Raw genomic sequence first — 19,447 nt, 5'->3', positions numbered from 1 at the left:
CTTTTCTCCCTGGTTGATTCCTTAATGTTCGATGTGACATTACTACATCAACTCGAGTAGAGATTTCTAGATGTTTCTTTATGTATGGTATGAAGACACTACTAGCATATTCATCGAAGGTACTAACACCAGTTTTAGGCAAAAGGTGAACTATGGCAGCACCATCTAGTAACTTGGAGGCTCTGTTTCTGCTTCCTGAGGTAGCAGACTGAGTAAGTCTAACTTCTTTCCTAGTCACAATTTTCCTCTGTCAGAAAGAGAGGGTGGGTAGGAGTGGTTTTCATACTTAAAGAATGTTGCCGTATCACCATCTCGATATGACAATATATAAATGAGAAAAGAGTTCAACGTCATGCTTCAATATTCATGTAAGAAGGCACAGTGGAAATGTACTGAATTATGTAGCTGTAACTGTGATAAATAGTTCTTATTACTAAATTGCTTTAAATAAGCGACTGCATTATTAGAGTGTTTTAAAGTATTTCTCAAGCACTGTGTATAAAAACTTTCACTATCAGTTGATTATTAATACCTCCCTTATTAGAAGCTTAGCTGAATAATGAAATCCTTAAAGTGCATGCTCAATTTCGTGCAAGCGTTTCCAAATGGTTTATGATTTATTTTGTGCAATTTTCAAATACGTTATTTTAAGATTTTCAATGAATCTATAGCACTAATAGTGTCAATATTGTTATATCTGACCTACATGTCAAACACATGGAGAAGATTGTTTGTTTTTTTAATGATCAAGATAAATCCAAGTTCACACACTCTCTAATAGAGCAGTCGATAATATAATCATATTTTGGTGGTTACAATAATATTTGGAGGTGGCTCCAGTTTTGATGTTTATCATAATAAAAAGCTCACTGTGAAAGTTTGGTACTTTTGTCCGCTTCGTCCCCATTTTTGATATATAGAAATACAGATCCTTATACAGATCTCAGAATAATGGAATGTTTAGAGCTGACAGTAACCAGATGCGGGCGGTGGACGGGAAACAGGAAATTTATTTGAAGTGGCCTAAGCAACTCTACTATCATGAGCTGTTACCCTGGCTATAGCTTCAAAGATCTAGTGGTTATAGTCATACTCATATATCCAGTGGACTACTTGACTAGCTCTCTTTTTGATTGACATTGCCTGTTGTACGGGATTAGCTACATGAATCTAGCCAACAAGCAATCACTGTCAAACTGAAGATGTGAAACAAGACTGAAACTTGATATAGCTATCTAGCTAATAATTTTTTTTTTTGTTTGAAGTCTCAACTTTTAGTGACATGAAATCAATACTGATGCCTGGAGTGCCCTAATAGCTGGACATGCAGGTTAATGATATTTTAAATAATGCACACCATGTTATTTCTCATGAAAAATAGTCAGAATATCTACACTAAGGGGCCTTACGTCTTCAATTTAAAATGTATTTTTAAAGGTACGCCCTAAAAGGGCGTCGTCGATAATGACGTTGCAGTTTGAAGCACGTGAGAGTGGATCACGCGACTACACAAAAACAAGTTTTCTCCAGAATGAAGATTGTTATTTGCCTGCTCAAGTGAACTCTGTTAACGCTGCTTAATAATTCCCGGCCACTAGCGACGCGATGGGTGGAGGCGAAGTGGTAAAGAAAGGCTACTTGACAAAGTCACCACCATTAGACGGCAAAATGAAGGTGCGTTTGTTTGTTTGTTTTATAACATGGAGTTGTGTCGGTGTATGTGTATAGTTGTCCAGTTAAATTCATTAGTTAACTACAAATGTATTTACTACTCATATTGCGTTTGAAAATTAATTAATCACTCCGAAGTAGGCACTTTACATGCTGTTAACACTAGTATTGTTTAGTGTGCAAGCGAGCCAAGGGTAGTATGTTACTGAAAAAAATTTTACTGCCTTTATTTGTGGCCTGTAGAAACAGGTTGGTATGGGTTTTGGGCAGGATATTATGTCCAATTGACCTTTGAACAGACAGGCTCTAGAAGTCTTTGTGGAAATGGAAGACATGGCTTCTTGTCTATTGTATTTTCAACTGCTTAATTTTCTTGAGCTTGAGATTGATATGCACAACTATAATATGTTTAGTTCCAGTAGTACATTTCATGGGTACACAATTCACTGCATTGTGCATAGACATACTTCACTAATCATTCACAACACACTGTATGCTTGTGTGTACACATAACCAGTGTGTACTAACCATGCACAAATCCGTTACCACACACACGTGCACACATCCCCACAGCTTAGTTTCATAAACCAGCTGATTTTCTTGGTGTACGTGTGGGAAGTTAATGTCCAGTATCTTTTTTACTGAAATTTTGATGGAGCCTGTACTGTGTTTTAAACAGTTGATGTTAATAGTGATGACACAGCACCACTTGGTGTGCTAATAAGAACAGGCACAGGACCAAGGACATTTGAGTAAAATACAAGTACTCTAGAGTATGTACTTGATAATACTTAAGTACACTTCAAACACTCGTCAATGTGTAATTATGTATAAGTACTGGACCCATAGATTGCATCAGAGGAAGTAGGGCCCATGTTGCCAGAGTTTCAATAGTTTTTCAATACAAAACTAGTTAATGGTAAGGCTCAGTAGATAATAGTTCATGTAGAAGTCCAGGAGTGTGCTTAACAAGGGCTCTTAAAAGCAAATTAAAGCTTGAAATGTGAGGTGAGATGGTTTCAGTGCTAGTTCTTGTACTGAAATTATTGAGACAGTATGAAATGCCCAATATGCAATTTAAGCATGCCAGCGTACAATCTATCACACACAACACAATACAACACACACACAATAGTGTTCAGATATCATTGTGCACTTATCACTTTTTGTGCCCATGAGAATTGCAATTGTCTATACAACAAATGCTACTTGTATTCAAAATCTCTTGGTTCTTCCCTAAATACTGTATGTTCATCCATTGTTAAGTCTCTGTTACAGAGCGTGTGTGTTGATTGTATATATGCCACTATAGATGCTATTGTAAAAGAAGGTGTACTTTAGTGCTTGTGTCCTGGTGAAATATCTTTTAGTAGCTGCCATGTTACCTTATTATTGTGACCGTATCAAGTAGATCCATAACATAGCTAAGGTGTACTTCATGACTTCAGTAATGAGACCACCTCATTATATTGGCCATGTCAAGTAAATCCAAATTATTAAAACCCTTTAAGGACCACTGTGTTGTAAACATTGTCAATCCTAAAAACTTCGAAGTTGTAAGATATTGCACTAAATTGAGTTTATAGTGTTGACCAAAAAACTTGCCTCTCAATAGTAAACAATTACATGTTGACCAATTCATCAAACAAAATAAAACCAGCCTAGTTAGGTTACCTTGGCAACAAGGAGACATCTACAATTTAAGATGTCTTGTAGTCACAACATACTCCACTATATATCTGATTACAAATTGTTGCTGTACTTCACTAAACTTGTGTGAAAGACATACAAAGGAGCACATACTGTAACTAAATCACAAAATTTTGTGTCAGGTTGATTGTATATGTACTTGTATTCATTGTGAATGTATGTAATTCAACCATGACAGCTTATAAAATGTACGATTAACATATGCATCATTCATAGTCACAACATTGGCTCCACCTCATAAGTAGGGGCTATCTTAAGGACTATATGGCCTCAATAATCAGGTTGTCTCGTCATAAAGTACAGTGAAATCTGTTAATGTGAACACTTAGTAAGGGTCATAAATCATTCCTTAGCATGTAAACTGGCCTGGAAAATTATGACGATTTTGATACAGGACACTATTGGTCCCAAGTTGTCCATAATGGACAGGTCTACTTGATGCCCTGCTTGACGTGGTTGCTATAATGAGGTGGTCTTATTAATGAGGTCATGGGATCTGCTTGACATGGGCACTATAGTGAGATTGTCTGAGGTCATGAAGTACACCTTAGCTATGTTTGGTACCTACTTGACATGGTCACTATAATGAGGTGGTCCTAATTAATTAACTCTTTTAAGGACTGCCCCCTTTAGACAGTGCTGGATATTGTTTTGGTTGCATATTTGTGGTATTTGTGGTGACAAGTTGAAAGAGTACTTGTTTGTCTTAGTAGTGTGTGTACTTGTGCTGGATATAATTTTCTCTACCCCTTGAAATTTGATTAGAAGTTTTCACAATTTTTGATGTTTGAATAATATTATGTGTGTTTGTAGTGTAGTGTGAGCACTGGCCTGGTATTCAGAAGGCTCTAGGCTGATGCTCAGTTCTGTCCAGCTTCTGACTGTTGTTTCCTTGAGCAAATAGCTTCATTGGGTACCTGGTGTCAACCAGGAAAGCAAATGCCAACTGTCCATGTTTCACATGATGGGTGAAGATCCGGTTAGGACTTTCAGGCGCCCACACTACCACCAGTGAGACATGGTACAGCCACAGGTGTCTCAACTCTAGTTGACTGGGTAGTGGTAGCTAAAGGCTTTGTTTTGTGTGTGCGTAGTGTGTGTGCGTGCGTGCGTAGTGTGTGTGCGTACGTGCATGTGTGCGCAGTGTGTGTTAGTGAGTGTCATTGGGCTTATTACAGGAAGTACATCGACACAGGTTATTTTCTTAGTGTTATAATACAGTGACCTCAATAGGTAACAATTGACCAAATCCTTTCAGTCATCAACTCAATTCATCATCATTACCATTGAAATTTCCCTGTGAGATGTAGAGCTCCATCTATTCCAGGTACCTTAAGATCATGACAATGTGTCCTGATTATCAAGGTGTTCTTATTGTCGAGATGTCCTGATTTCAGAGGTCTAAATGTGTGTACACTAATACAAATGGGACCATAGCTAAGTGTCCTTAGGTCTGTAGTTCCTTCATATGGCTAAGGAGTATTAAGTGACCTCATCACAAGGCCATATTTGATGCCATTCATCTATTAATCTTCACTGTATCAAGGTGTCCTCATTTCACAAACTATTTTTAATGGCTAGATGTCTAGTACCTTTATATCGTAGTGGCATGTTCCCCACAGAGTGTATAGGATATTGAATTTGTGAATACATTTAGTAAAGAAATCTTTGTTATTCATGTGCACAACAATACTGCATGAGTACAGATGCAATAAAAAATTCACTATCCATTTTGCATCTCTGAATAATGCTGCTATATTTAGAAGCCTTATTGTATTATTTTAAGGAGTGTGTCGTGATCATATAATAATTTACCTAATCATGTCAGACATTTCTAAAGGTCACTGACTAGTTGACTGATCACAGAGTTAAATCATATGTGATCTGATATAGTCAATTATTTTAAGAAGAGCAAAGTACTAGGGGATAAAGGTTCCCAAAGAAAATTTATACCTGAGAGCAATGTAGACACCTTGAAAATCAGCACACTTGTCCATGGTCCCGTTTGTATTAGTTAAACCCTGAATCATTAATAAGAGCACCTTTATAACCAGGACAGGTGTCCATGGTCCCATTTGCATGTACACATACGTACACACACACACGTTTAGAACCCTGAACTCAGGAAACGTATATTTCATTAATCTTGTACATCGTATATCAGAGCAGCATATGATTGTAGTATCCCAGTGTTTAATCCTCCGTTCTTTTTGACTGGTTTAGTTCAAATGTACACAGTTTATGGAGTAATTTGTATCACAGTGTTATTGCTCATTCACGCCATTAAACTATACCAGATGGCTTAAGAGATGTATACCACTCCAGTATCCCTTCATTGTGTACCGTGTTAAGTTTCTCATGAGGGATAATGGTTGTAGAAGTGTTTGGCAAATTGTGTGTGGTAGCTGTATTTAGTATATATATGTTTGTGTGGGTAATATTTGTAGTATGCGAGTTGCATGGGTAGCTGTAGTGTCCTTAGTGTGCGTGTGTGTGCGCGCGCGCATGTGTGTGTGGCATTTATACATGGGTGTGCCCCCCCAGGAACCGTATATTTCATTAATCTTGTACATCGTATATCGGAGCAGCATATGATTGTAGTATCCCAGTGTTTAATCCTCCGTTCCTTTTGTCTGGTTTAGTTCAAATGTACACAGTTTATGGAGTAATTTATCACAGTTTTATTGCTCATTCACACCATTAAACTATACCAGATGGCTTAAGAGATGTATACCACTCCAGTATCCCTTCATTGTGTACTGTGTTAAGTTTCTCACGAGGGATAATGGTTGTAGAAGTGTTTGGCAAATTGTGTGTGGTAGCTGTATTTAGTGTATATATGTTTATGTCGGTTATATATGTTTGTATGGGTAGTATTTGTAGTGTGCGAGTTGCATGGGTAGCTATAGTGTCATTAGTGTGTGTGTGTGCGTGCGTGCATGCGTGGGTGTGCCCCCCTGCCCCCAGGAGATTTACCTGCACTGGTTTCTAGCACCTGAGTAGTGCATAGGTGGCTCAGTATTTCTAGATAGGAGTGATCATATAGTGGCTGAAGGGTTTGCTTTGTGTATAGTGAAGGCATGTGTACTGTATTAAATGCCGTAACATTTATCACCTTAGTTCTAAAAATCGCTGTGGCAACAATTTGACCACCGTTCGATGCTCAAAAACTATGTTGAAGCCTTTATTTTCAAAATCGATCGTTGCACCACTCAAGTTCATCTACTATTGAAGGTGTGGGTGGCATTTAAACAAGTAAATGCGGTATTTCTATACCAGGCTTGTTGTGTATGTAAGTGTGTGTGTGTGTGTGTTTGTGTGTTTGCATCTGTCAATTTCATAAAGCTTCAAAGCTATCTGGTTGTAAGGAGTGAAGGCTATTAATAAGGCTGGTCACCTTTATTATGCTTGCGTGGTGTAGGCAGAATCAGTACAGTAGGTAGTGTATCCTTGCCATGTATTTTCATGGTTAGAGTTATTCTTGTCCTAGATGTGGTAACTAAAGGAATGTTGTGTGATTTCAGTATTCATATTGTGGTCGAAGCTATACAACTCAGCTCGCTAAATGTTCAACCCTGATATCTACCATATGGCATGTTTGGTGCCTGAGAAATTCTTGTGTATAGATATACTCTTCACAGAATTGTTAAATAGTTATAATGTCTTGTAGCAGCATGATATGCAGTGTCTGCAACAGTACAAACTACTAAAAAACTGTTATGGCTTTTTGTTGAGGGAGTCTGTTCTCTACAAGTTTATAGTGTTGTTTTGTCTCCTTACAGAATTGGCACAAGCGTTTCTTCTGTCTCTTTACGAGTAAGATCCTTGAGTACTACAAGACAGAAGGTGGCGAGATGAAAGGGATAATCAACCTCGAGGACTGCACATCGGTCAACTCCGGACTATCACACAAGAAATACCAACATGTCTTCAACATTGAGACAAAAGAGAGGACATACTACCTTGTTGCATCTACCAAGGACGAAATGATGGACTGGGTGGAAACGCTGTGTAGAGTATGTGAGTTTATCAGTGCTGATGATGAAGAAGAAGGTACAGTAACATGTCTACTGTCACTGTTGGGAATGTAAATAGAAGCAATACAAGGTCACACCATTTCATTTGTTTTGGTTGTGTGGCTGTTTAGAAGTAGTTGTGGAATATTTTTAGGCTTCAGTAATAAAACCATTTGTGGTTTGGTAATGTAAAAGTTTCTGTTTTTGTATTACTATAGTTCCTCCACCTGTTAATCCAAGATCTCTCAGTTTGCAGCCAACTCCCACAACACAGCCCACCACCAATCCTCCTGCACGTGGAATTCCTAAGAGTAGGTCAGGATCTTTACATGCTAGCCGAGGGCTCCCGCCAACTCCACTCCAAGAGTCCCTATACTCATTGGCTGGCCAAGATGCCTCTCAACCATCTCAGCAACAAAAATCAGCAACGATGACAGGATTATCTCTATCTGACTATTTTTCACAATCTGGACAGACCAAGAAACCTGACGGAGGTCAGCGATTGTCAACTTCTAATGGTGCCCCGCCTCCTGGTATTCCTTTACATGAAGCACTGTCAATGAAGGGCTATTCCACACAAGGACAGGTAACTGTAGGGCCTGCTGTTCCACCGAGGACACCACTGAGTGATGCACTACAGATGAAAGGATTTAGTCAGATGCCAGTATCAGAAGGCAACTCAGCAAGTTCTACCACTTCTTTAGCCATGGAAGCAGAGAGAGAAGTAAAACAAATGCTAAAGCAACAATCTCTCGGTGACATACAAGTTAAGCCTGGGACTCCATTAAATGAAGCACTCGCACAAAAAGGGTTTGCAAATATGCCTCGAAGCCAAGGTAACTCACGCACCTCAATAGACAGCTTTACAATAGCAATGGGGACAAGTCACGGTGGACCTATTTCAGAAGAGCCTATGATGGAAAGCCATTACAGTTCACCCCCAAATAACCGACCAGCATATCCTCAAGGAGGTGATCAAGAAGACCATTACAAGTCCCCACGTAGTAGTCTGATGGAATATGGCCATTATCAGAGCCCAAGAACTTTGTCAATGGATGACCCGGAACCAACATACAATGTTCCTCCACCACCTCGGCCCGCCCCAAGTCCTAGATCCCCTAGTGCGAAACAATCGATGCTACTGAACCAAGGCTCTACAGAAAACAGCCATCCTATGAATGGCGGAGTTGTAGCACCGCCTGTGAATAGATCTGCCAAACCACGACCCCCGGAAGTAGATCGAAGAAAAAAGCCAGTTTCAAAAAAGCAAGACTTTGACAATGAAGTACCCCAGTCAACACAAAATACTGTTCATTATGTTTCACTCCAAAATTTAAGGGTAGATGGAGGAGCACCAAAACCTGTCCCACGTCCACGCTCAACACAACGTTCAGACTACACTCAAGTCAGTCTAGATGGCACACTGGAAATGGAGAAAAAGGTAAAGGAAACCTTTCCACCACAGCCTCCCCCGCCCAGGATGAACGTGGCAGTAGAAACATTCTCTAGTGAGGACGATGAAGATTCAAGTGACTCAGAAGTATCTTATACTAAAATGAGAGTAAGTGCTGTGCAACACAATATTATGCTGGTGGTACATTACAGGATGTCTTAATTTATTATTGTTTGCATACTAAGTAGAATTATCGTGACTATATAAGGAAATGCTGGTGATTTGGAAATGGAGTAATAGCCTGCATTTCCTGTGGTGTGGTAACATTCATTGTAATGCTAGGGTTGCCTTTAGTTATTGTTTGTATGTTGTACATCTTCATGTAGTACTGTACTAATATGGGAATAGGATGTGTGTTATGAGTTGCCTGTTGTAATAGTTAACTTCCACACACAGAGGCTGTTTAGTGCACACATTACCAATGTCATGAACAGTAAAGTACTGTTCATAGTATAGACCTTATTCACTGAAATGATTTCGTAGCGTTTATACCCACCAATAGTCACTTACCTAAACCATAGTAACATCAGAGTTGTCCACCAATGTTTGCCATTTGCAGTGCTTTAACCATGGCTGTCAATCATACGAAAAGCCATCACCATGGTGAATAATGGCCCTTGTATGGCTCACATGACACCATAGGGCACTCACAGGTCTATCAGAAATTTGGTCAGATGCAAACTGTATTGAAGCCCCTTTTATGCTGACACATTGTATGCTGAGGTGTCCTGATTTCAGGGGTCTAAATGTATATTTCAGGGGTCTAAATGTATGTGCTGTACACTAATGCAAATGTGACCATAATAAAAGTGTCCTGATTATCAAGATGTCCTTATTAGATAAGTGTCTTGATTACAGAGGTATAAAATTATTGGTCGGTTTAAAAGTTTGAAATGCCTATATACCGTATAGCCTAAACATTTTGAGGGGGAAAATTTTTGCTGATTTCGTGGTTTTGGGGGTTACCAGCAAAAATTTTATCCTTGAAATATTTAGACCTTGATATAGTCTAATCTATTTAAAAAAAAATTTTTTTTAGGAACATTGCTTAACCTCGAAAAAGTTGCACCTCGAAATATTTAGGCTACATGGTATTCCAGGCATATAAAAAGTTGTCCAAGTTGTTCTTGTCTCATATTTGCTTTGTTACTTTTTAAATCTGTACACGTGATATTGTAATTGTGGTCCTACACCTTACTTGGCCGGGGCTTTACAAGACCACCTCTGCACATCATAATAGCCACTTTCCCAAGATGTACTTCATGACCTCGTCAATAAGACCACCTCATTATAGTGACCATGTCAAGTAAGTCCCAAACATAGCTAAAGTGTACTTCACGACCTCATTAATAAGACCACCTCATTGTAGTATCCAAATGATGAGTTCAAATATCATTTGTGGTGTCGTTTTCTCTCCTAGAGATTTACATTTGAAGAAGCTGACAAGCCGGACACTTACTATCAATCACCTCGTAGTATGCTACAAGATGAAGATTTTGACGTAAGGGTACATACACTAGTGTCAGCTTTTCTATACGGCAATTAGAAATTAATCTTGTGTTTTATGGATGCAGCAGCTTAGTGTTTTGGTAAAATAATTATAAATACACGTGATCTCTTAAAAGACTGCTAATATGGCTGTAGTCTCTTTAGTACTGTAATAGGTGCAGTAGCAAAGAGGAGCTCCCTCAGATGGAGTTTACCTGTAAAGATTGAGATACTTTAATAGAGCAGTCATATAAACTCTAATAAAACAGTCAGTTGCAGCTGAAATGATTTACATTATTTTTTGACTTGCCGGGTCACTACTAGACGGCACACAGTCCATGAAACATGATAAATTTGGTATGGCCTAAATACACAAACAGCCTTAGCTTGCCCCCTCCCTTACTAAATTTTGACATCATCTTAGTATGTAAATGCTGTGTATGGTTTCAAACATATTGTTATACTGTGATCACAAACAGCAATGTTTTACACTTTAAAATTGCCGAGTGGTGATGTAGTGTGTTAATCAGAAATAGTTGTGATGCTTTCAGATAACAACTTTGCCACCTATTTTTAACTTGTAGCTCCAAACAAATTTAACACATTATTCTTTCCAACTGTTGTGGTTGTCCTTACGTACAGTATTGTGAATTTGTGTGAGAGCAAAACAACTTTTTAAATAATTTACTTACTACAATATATATTTCTATGATTTTCTCCCTCCATACAGGATCCAAGACAATCATTGCCAACTGGTCGATGACAGCATCACACATTGTACAATATGACATGTTGATACTCCTAATGGCTATCTACACTCTGTAAAACTGCAAATATTATATGCTACTGTTGTAACATTGGCATAATTATTTCTATTTTTGTATCTAACAGCTTCCTAATGTGTTCTGTGATGCGTTTTATTTATTGTAAGATGGTGTGTGTGTGTAACACAATAGACGTGTTAAAACAGTATTCTGTGGTTATTCATGTACAACAAATATTCTAATTGAGCATTCAGGTACTTGACCAGATTGCAATTAAGTAGTCTGAAGATCAAGTCACCATCCCTATTACATTGTTGAGACTTGTTAGACTAGACTCCCAGCTATGCAGGCTAGATCCCTAATTGGATGGCAAAATTAATCTTTTATGATTTCCTGTGACAGATTTATCTTATACTTTGATTCCTGCTTGCAGTTATGTTTAAATTTGGCGTGGATTCCTCAAGCAAAGTGACAACCCTAGATAGTGCAATGAAGACTGCTGTGTGAAAAGGAAAACTAACCATGGCCCTACCATAGACTAAGGCAAGCCTTCACATGAAATAATTTAGGCAATTGAAGTACCCTGTTATGTATGTATTAATAAGGGAAAATGGCTGAACGACTGCATGATTATGGCTATGGTATATACTATGTAAAAGTAGATAATTACACATAGCACAAACCCTGCAATTATGAGTCATCAACTCTACTCATTGGATCACATGTACACCATACAGAGGAGGTAGGACATGTTTCAGACTTTTACTCAATGACAATGTTAAAAATTAATATATACCACTTTTGCACCTCACTTCAAAGGGAGATATGCATCATAATTTACATGTAAGAGACTTATAATATTAACATAAAGGTTTTCATGGATTTCATTTAGAAACCACTACCTTGAATTACACATGCATGCAGATCTTAAAAATATAATACATATAGCTGCTGCTATAAGGTGGATCTAGAGATGCTAAACTCTTTGCTGAAAGATTGAGGATCTGCATTCTTTTCCCACATGCAGTCACTGTCTGATTGTCAATCAATGTAGAGATTCTGTAACCTTAAATTGTAGTTATTAAGGTTTGCTGTTAGATGTTTAGATCTATTACTATTCTATATAGTAAAATCTGAGGCTTCCTTGAAAACTAAGTAGGTTTGAAGTGGCCTATAAAAGCATCAATAATGAGTTAGTGTGCCATTAGGGCCATGCATGCAGTTATCATTTTAAGCGATTACAATTTTCAGTATATCCTATTGGATGTTCTGTTAGAGTAGTTCAACTCCTATCAAGTAAAGTTTGCAATTTTCTAAAGCTTCAAATTTTGATGGAAGAGTTCATTCTTTCTTCTCAGTCTCTCCCTGTTGTTATTGCATTTGCTTTACAAAAAAAAAGTTTTCACAATGCAAAGAAGTTCATAATGATATTTAAAAATTGAATTTGAATTCAAGGGTTTTTATAACATTAATTTAAAAACCTAGGAGGATTTTTAAGTATTAAATCGTTTAAAATACCATTCTAGTGGCGGCAAGTTTACAAAACAGTCATGGTAATTCTCTTCATAGTACATACTTCCATATGATTTACCGGTAAGCTTGTGCCTATATTATGCAGCACCAAAGCATCTAGTGGCATAATATTGAGCATAATAGACAGATGTTCACATTATTTCCTCTGCAGAGAAAGAAGTTGCAATAAATTTCCTATTTGATTCAGCAATCAACACTGAAAGCTACCAATCTGGGTTGTGCAGTTGCACCCCACTAGCTGTGTTGTATCAGCCATGTGGCTGTCTTACACAGTAAATCTAAATCTCTGTAGGAAAAAAAATTATGGTGATATAATAATACAGCTGTTATGGTAATTACTAAAATTTCAATTCCAAGGTCAAGTTACCAGTATCATTCAAGATTATTAGGTACAAAGTGTGAAATTTTATACTTTCAGCACTTGTTCTGGAATGCCTTAATAAATAAATTTAACACAACTAAGCTTATTGGTAGAGAAACAGCATGAAGATGAGCATGATGGGCTAATTTTGCGGTGATTTCAAATAGCATAATAGACTTAAGGCTTACATATGAGTGTCACTCACAATTTAAAGGAGTTGGTCAGGAAGTCCTTCTGTGCTATAATGTAACCACTCATAAGCAATATTAAAGAGATAAGACTAGTCCATTCCCTTAAATAGGGCACAAGGTCTGCCTCCTATTGAAAAGTGAATTGGGGAGCATAAGTTGACAGTTATAATTTCATATTTTTAACATGAATTAATTCTTTGTAATTTTAAATGTTCATCACTGATGTACCTGGTGATTTATATAAGCAGCTCATACACTCCTTTAGTGCAAATTTGCATTATAAAATTATAATCCAGTGGACAGCGGCACTGAGTGTTTATATAGTGGGTGATCATATCGTACACGCATAGCCGCCTGTACCCTTTGGTAACTTACCGGCAATTTTCATAAACAAATACACAATTATTATTTGATTGCCATACATACTGACATGCAGTCTATAAGTTGGGGATTACAGAATACAAACACACACAGTTCCAGTATAATTAACCCTTACAATAATATAGCTTATATCTATGAAACAGTCTGAATAACAATTGTTGTTGGTTGGGAAATATTTGTTGACTGTGAAACAACAGGTTTGTGGGGAGATGTTGTTGAGAGCACATGTGGCAGAGATGGTGAGGGATGCTGTTGTGTTTGAGTTGTTGTGGTTGTGTTTGGTACAGTCTGATCAACTGTCTGTTCTTCTGATGCTTTATTGACTTTACCACTTGAGACAATTACACGAACATTTTTAACTTGTTGCTCTGAACTACTAACAGGTTTATTGTGGTTAGTGGTGTTATCAGGTTGTACTGATGGAATGATTAAGTGTTGCTGCTGCTGCTGCTGTTGAACAGGTATCAATGTTGTAGTTCCAGGTTGTTGGTTTCCTTGCTGTACAGTAGCTGTTGGGACAAACATTAACATTGGCTGTTGTGTTCCATTTTGTAACAAAATTGGCTGCATCTTTCCCTGTTGAATTAATTGTAGCATGTCGACATTTGATTGCCCTCCAGAGTCACTTGCAGATGCTGACGGTAGCTGAAACACTGGGACAGGAACTTGAATTAGGTTATTATTTGCATTTGTGTTTGCAGCTGAAATCTGTGGATTAGGCTGGGCCATTTGGTGCTGCGGAATAATGCAGTTTGCCATTGTCAGTCCTGTCACATTTGAAGCAGCTGTGCTACTATTGATCACAGTTATGTTTGGGGGATATTTAAGTTGGCCTTTGTCAAAATGAGTTGACCTGTAATGTTTTCTCATTGAGCTTGGGTCTGTGTAATGTTTCTCACAACCCGGAAATTTGCACTTATAAGGTTTTGTTGAAATATGTGTCTTAGCATGCTTGGCACGATCACTGCTGTTGTTGAATTTCTTTGTACAGCCTTCGTAACCACAGAGATAAGGTTTTTCTCCAGTATGGGTCCTCACATGTAATTTCATATTTTCAATACGTGAGAATTTTCTTTTGCATCCTAGGATGGTACAGTTATATGGTTTTTCTCCTGTGTGACACCGAAGGTGCACCAAAAGTTTGTATCGAGCATCAAACGGTTTAAAATGTCTGCTACATGGTACCCAACGACAAATCCAATTTGATAGATCGTGTTCAAAGTCAATGTGTTTTGAAAGTTCTTCTGGTGTGTCATATGCTCTATTGCAGTTTTCCCACTTGCAGGTTACTGGTCCACTTGGTTCATCGACCCTCTTCACCACCAGGTTCTTAGTATCAGATTGTGTGTATTCATGAAAGGTGTATTTCTTCTGTTCATTGAGTGCCGATAGGTGGACCAGTGGAGGAATGTTCATATCATCCTATTGAAACAACATAATATACATGGCATTATGTTGTATTACAGAATTTACAATCTCTGTGTGTGTGTTGTAGAGGGGAAATTAATAATCAGTGATATAATATATAAATTAGAATGATTAATTGTAGTAGTTAGCCAAATGCTACATCACATGTATGTATTACATAGTCAAAAATTTGGAGCTTTGGGACAAAAGTTGGTATCATTAATTTTTAATGTGGTGAATCACAGCTCATCCACACTTTTGCAGGGTCATGTTAATATTAGAGTGTGCGTAATCCTCGCATGAATAGACTCAACTACGAGATTTTCTATATAATATATATATATATATATATATATATATATATATATATATATATATATACTAGATGATGGACTCCTCCTTTGAGAGAAGTTTGGGATGAAAATACTACGTGGTCAGGAATGGAAGACGTGCCAACCATGATGCCCTACCCTGCAAATTTTTGACACTCCATACTACCAAGAGTTCATAATAATTATTATAGGGGGGAGAGTATCCTACTTCAGTATAGCCTATACAAACGCTATCATGAAGTTATGATGCAATAGCATGAAGAATTTCAGTAAAACACTGGTTTCTCTAGGATACGACTTTAATACTTTGAGTGTTGATGATACCTCCAATGGCTTGCTTATTGAAGCCACCCTACAACAGTCTTTGTAGCTATAGGCTGAGCAAAAGCCTGACCAACTAACACATTAAAGGCGACTATAGGTATTGCATCATAACTTCACGATTGGTATTTGTACAGGCTAGCTATACTGAAGTAGGATACTCTCCCCCCTATAATATTATGAACTCTTGATATTACACAGTAATGCTTTGCTGCATTAATAGTAGCGCTAAAGCCATACATTCCTAATTTAGCATGCTACTTCATGTGCAAATAATTAGCAGGAATTTGTTTTATTTGGTGTCAGTTTAATTCAGAGATTGGATAAATTGCCAGATTTTCCATGAACACAGTATTCTACTTTATTCTGGAGACAGAATAAAACAACACTAATCATATTATTTCAGAATCAGAACAAGTATAAATACTACAAATAGCCTAATAGGTGTAGCTGATTAAGTATACTATGGTCAGTAAACTAATTATTGAAAGCTACATATCACCTTGTCACAAAACCATAACAAGACCCCAAAAAGCTTAGCTAAGCTATACTTTTATGACCTCATTTTTCAGGCCACCTCTTTATCAATGCCACATTTATTCATCCCATAGTCACCCAGTGTTACACAATATAACAATATGTGCAGTCTGGCTGAGTAAATAGCACACACCCTATCTATTGTGGAGTGACAATGTGTTGCTGGTTACTCTGCACACAATGGCTATTCTATGGTTTACCAATGTGATGAGGGCAGCAGTATAGTGGCTGAAAACTGTCCAACTTGCATAGTCAATAAAAACCCCAAGCCACAAAATTAGTTATTGTCATCATCCTTAAGATCTTCCAGCCTACATTGTAATGGTCTACTAGTTTATTGGTAGTTATTGCTGATTGGCTCAAATGCACAGCCCTCTATATGTTTGGATGGTATTTAGCATGTGGTAGGCAATAACATAACATTGTCCATTTCTAAGAATCTAATTATATGCATTATAACATAATTTTACTGACTTGGAATATGTAACCATGGTGAAACATACCTATATTTAATATAATTAATGGTATTAAAATAACATTTGGTTTTGTATTGCTGTCCAAGTGGTTTTCAAAATTTTTTCCCACATGGTTTAGTACACAGCTCTCCATCAAAGTAATACATCTATGTACTCTAAACTTTTCCCTCCCCACACAAAACTAAATTAACTAATTCATGGCTACTTAAAGTGGTTCCTTGTTGCAATGACAGTCTCTGACCATGTATATAACTGGTATATCTATCTACCAGATATATGTGCATAGCCACACAAGTGACTGTGTTTGGCCAGTACTGCTGACCTAGTTTAATTAAAGCTTGAGGTGTGTGTGAAGAGCTACCTACCGGGCATGGTTGGCACTACCCAGGTTTCTGTAAAAGTAAATGGATAGCTGACTATAACAAGCTTCAGGGTAGTTTTTTTTGTACTAAACTTTCATGCTCGCTGTGTGCATCAATGATTGATCAGTATGGTGAGCATTATGTAGCTAGGGTCGTTACAGGTCAAGTGAGTCTTATCAGCTTTATACAATATCCAGTATGTGTAATGATGAATTCATCAAATTCAACTGTGCTTGATGCAATTAAAGTGAATCCGATGAGTAGAGTGATCCTCCAACCAGTTTTGTCAGATTAGACATTATAAGTGCTTTCATCATATAGCACAACCTAATATATATGCCAGTGTCCACAGGAGCTGGAGAAAGAGACTGATTACATCAAACTGAGCACTTTCGTTGCTTACTCATACTATAAAAACCAACTATTAACTAAAATCAGTTTTTTTGCTGTCAAAGTATGCAGGTATTAGCTAGGCATATTGGCTGGTAGTGTAAAAGGAAAGTAGACTGATGTTACGTGATACTGTGTACAAGAATAGTTTGTTTTCCCACATTCCCAAACACACACACCAACGCATAACAAAATTTGTGATGAACATTTGACACACACACAACTACCATGTGTAGGTGTTGGTGAGCTATAATAAAGAACTCCATAAAAAAACTTTCCCACTGTGACCAAATAGTTGTGTTGCTGAATAAGTTATGCACTATGTATGATTCGTAAATCAACAGAAGCAAGAAAGAACAATGCTCATCCAAACTAATTAACTTTGACACCTAAACTTGACAAACTGCTAAGTTATCATAAACGCCAGAGGGCGATTGTGATAAATGTGTATTGGTATTTTAATTGACCACTTCAAATGGTCATCATTTGTGCCATGAAGCATATCCCATCAATGTCACTTATCATTCAGCTGAATAGAATAAATGTACACATGGGATGTGAAGAGTGGGCTAGCTACGTGTAGCTGATTCTGATCAAAATGTGAGTTTTTTTTTCTTTTCAAAAAGCAGAGAAAACTTACCTGAGCTATCAAAGAAAGACACAAGGATCTATACATCGTTGTTCACTCAATTGATACTATCATAATGCAGGTAAGCAGCAACTACATAATCTTATAGTACCAGGAAAGAAATATGGGGGTATTGATAACACTGTACGGTACATTAGATAATTCTTTGGTAGATTTGTAATAACTACAGGGTAAGCCTATCCCATACAGTATTTTCATATTCTGGCTGGAAGCAGATTATAACTGTTCTGCTGAAAATTAAAAGTGTACCGCAGTGTCTTAAGCAGCATCAAATAATACATTTACAAAAAAATATTTATGGTTCCCACAAATCATACATGTTTTCCCACCCAGAACTGTATGTGTGTATATTTTATGATCACACACAAAGAAGGGCAAATAGACTCATGTCACCTGTTTACTGCTGCTGTAGCCTGCAATAACTTGCAACTCCATGTTGTGTAAACAATCTGTGTGAGGTGTGGAAAACCCAACCACCATGCAGGGGAGTGCCACACAGCTCGGGCACAATAGGTGGCTACTGAGGTTAGTGGGCACGACCACTGGTGGTGGGATGATGTTACAAATTCCCATGAAAGGAAAAACAGCAACGCAACACAGGTGAATGTCACATGATACAATACATACCAGCCGGGGAACTAACTTATATACTGCCGTCAGCATATTGTCTGCATAAATGCAGCTACTTTGATTCAGCTGGCTGTGCAGCCACTATACGTAATTATAATTCCCAGGTTATATGAACTATTGTCTCATGGTTGCAACTGTACTATAGCTGGCATGTGGTGTATGTGTTGAAAGTACAGGAGTAGCTATGTATTCCTTACCATACTTTTGACATTGTTGTTGTCACTGTCATGCTCACTGTGACCATCACTGTCAGCTGCTGCTAACTCACCCACATCAGGAGTGTAGTCTTCACTTGTGTCATCCACCATCTTGTATTTCTCGTTATCATCAGAAGACGTCATGGCATCGTCATCATCTTCTTCATCTTCTGAATTTACCTCCTGCAGCATGTGCATGGGAGGTATAGCGTCCTCCAGGGGTAAGGTTGAAGGATCTTCACATAAGGTAGCCACTTCGTATTCCTGCAACAGTAATCACTTATATGGATTGGTGCATGGGTGTGTTTAAACTAACGTTAGCTGAAACGATTGATTGTACAGGTCCACACATTGCGTATCCGTCCGTCGCTTCGATTTCTTGTGTAGAACACATCGTCTTGAAGATGTCGCGACTATTTGGTAACCAGTTACACAACTTTAGGTTATTGTAATAGAATATAAAACGTTACCTCTTCACAATACAAAGGGAAACACTACTATTGCGCAGCGTGTTTTTGCAAAGTGTGCTCTGCCCACAAAATGTTACATAATCTGCTGTGACGTCATGTTACACTATC

General features: G+C 37.8%; 2 protein-coding genes across 2 annotated transcripts; one reads left to right on the top strand and one right to left on the bottom strand.

The window, feature by feature from the left end:
* The first annotated feature begins 1,467 nt into the window (after window positions 1-1,467).
* On the top strand, window positions 1,468-11,310 carry LOC136238431 (GRB2-associated-binding protein 2-like). The gene is made up of 5 exons (XM_066028896.1): window positions 1,468-1,674; window positions 7,164-7,434; window positions 7,616-8,958; window positions 10,271-10,351; window positions 11,069-11,310. Exons 1-5 carry the CDS (start codon window positions 1,606-1,608, stop codon window positions 11,099-11,101), a joined length of 1,797 nt encoding a protein of 598 aa, XP_065884968.1. The 5' UTR covers window positions 1,468-1,605; the 3' UTR covers window positions 11,102-11,310.
* Window positions 11,311-13,568: 2,258 nt separating this feature from the next.
* LOC136238490 (transcriptional activator GLI3-like) lies at window positions 13,569-19,436 on the bottom strand. Its single transcript, XM_066029022.1, has 4 exons — window positions 19,340-19,436; window positions 19,186-19,282; window positions 18,870-19,133; window positions 13,569-14,990 (listed from the first exon to the last, which is right to left on the bottom strand). Exons 2-4 carry the CDS (start codon window positions 19,261-19,263, stop codon window positions 13,701-13,703), a joined length of 1,632 nt encoding a protein of 543 aa, XP_065885094.1. The 5' UTR covers window positions 19,264-19,282; window positions 19,340-19,436; the 3' UTR covers window positions 13,569-13,700.
* Window positions 19,437-19,447: the final 11 nt, after the last annotated feature.

This window comes from Dysidea avara, chromosome 11 (genome assembly GCF_963678975.1).
Source record: "Dysidea avara chromosome 11, odDysAvar1.4, whole genome shotgun sequence".
Classification (NCBI taxonomy): domain Eukaryota; kingdom Metazoa; phylum Porifera; class Demospongiae; order Dictyoceratida; family Dysideidae; genus Dysidea; species Dysidea avara.
This window is presented reverse-complemented; position numbering and strand designations above follow the sequence as displayed.

Excerpts from the sequence above, each read along its gene's own strand:
- LOC136238431 (XM_066028896.1), top strand. The coding sequence starts at position 1,606 with ATGGGTGGAGGCGAAGTGGTAAAGAAAGGCTACTTGACAAAGTCACCA. Across the intron at positions 7,435-7,615 it reads TGCTGATGATGAAGAAGAAG|TTCCTCCACCTGTTAATCCA; the intron begins GTACAGTAACAT and ends GTATTACTATAG. Across the intron at positions 8,959-10,270 it reads TATCTTATACTAAAATGAGA|AGATTTACATTTGAAGAAGC; the intron begins GTAAGTGCTGTG and ends TTTCTCTCCTAG.
- LOC136238490 (XM_066029022.1), bottom strand. The coding sequence starts at position 19,263 with ATGTGTTCTACACAAGAAATCGAAGCGACGGACGGATACGCAATGTGT. Across the intron at positions 19,134-19,185 it reads AATCAATCGTTTCAGCTAAC|GAATACGAAGTGGCTACCTT; the intron begins GTTAGTTTAAAC and ends TTACTGTTGCAG. Across the intron at positions 14,991-18,869 it reads ACAACAATGTCAAAAGTATG|GATGATATGAACATTCCTCC; the intron begins GTAAGGAATACA and ends TTGTTTCAATAG.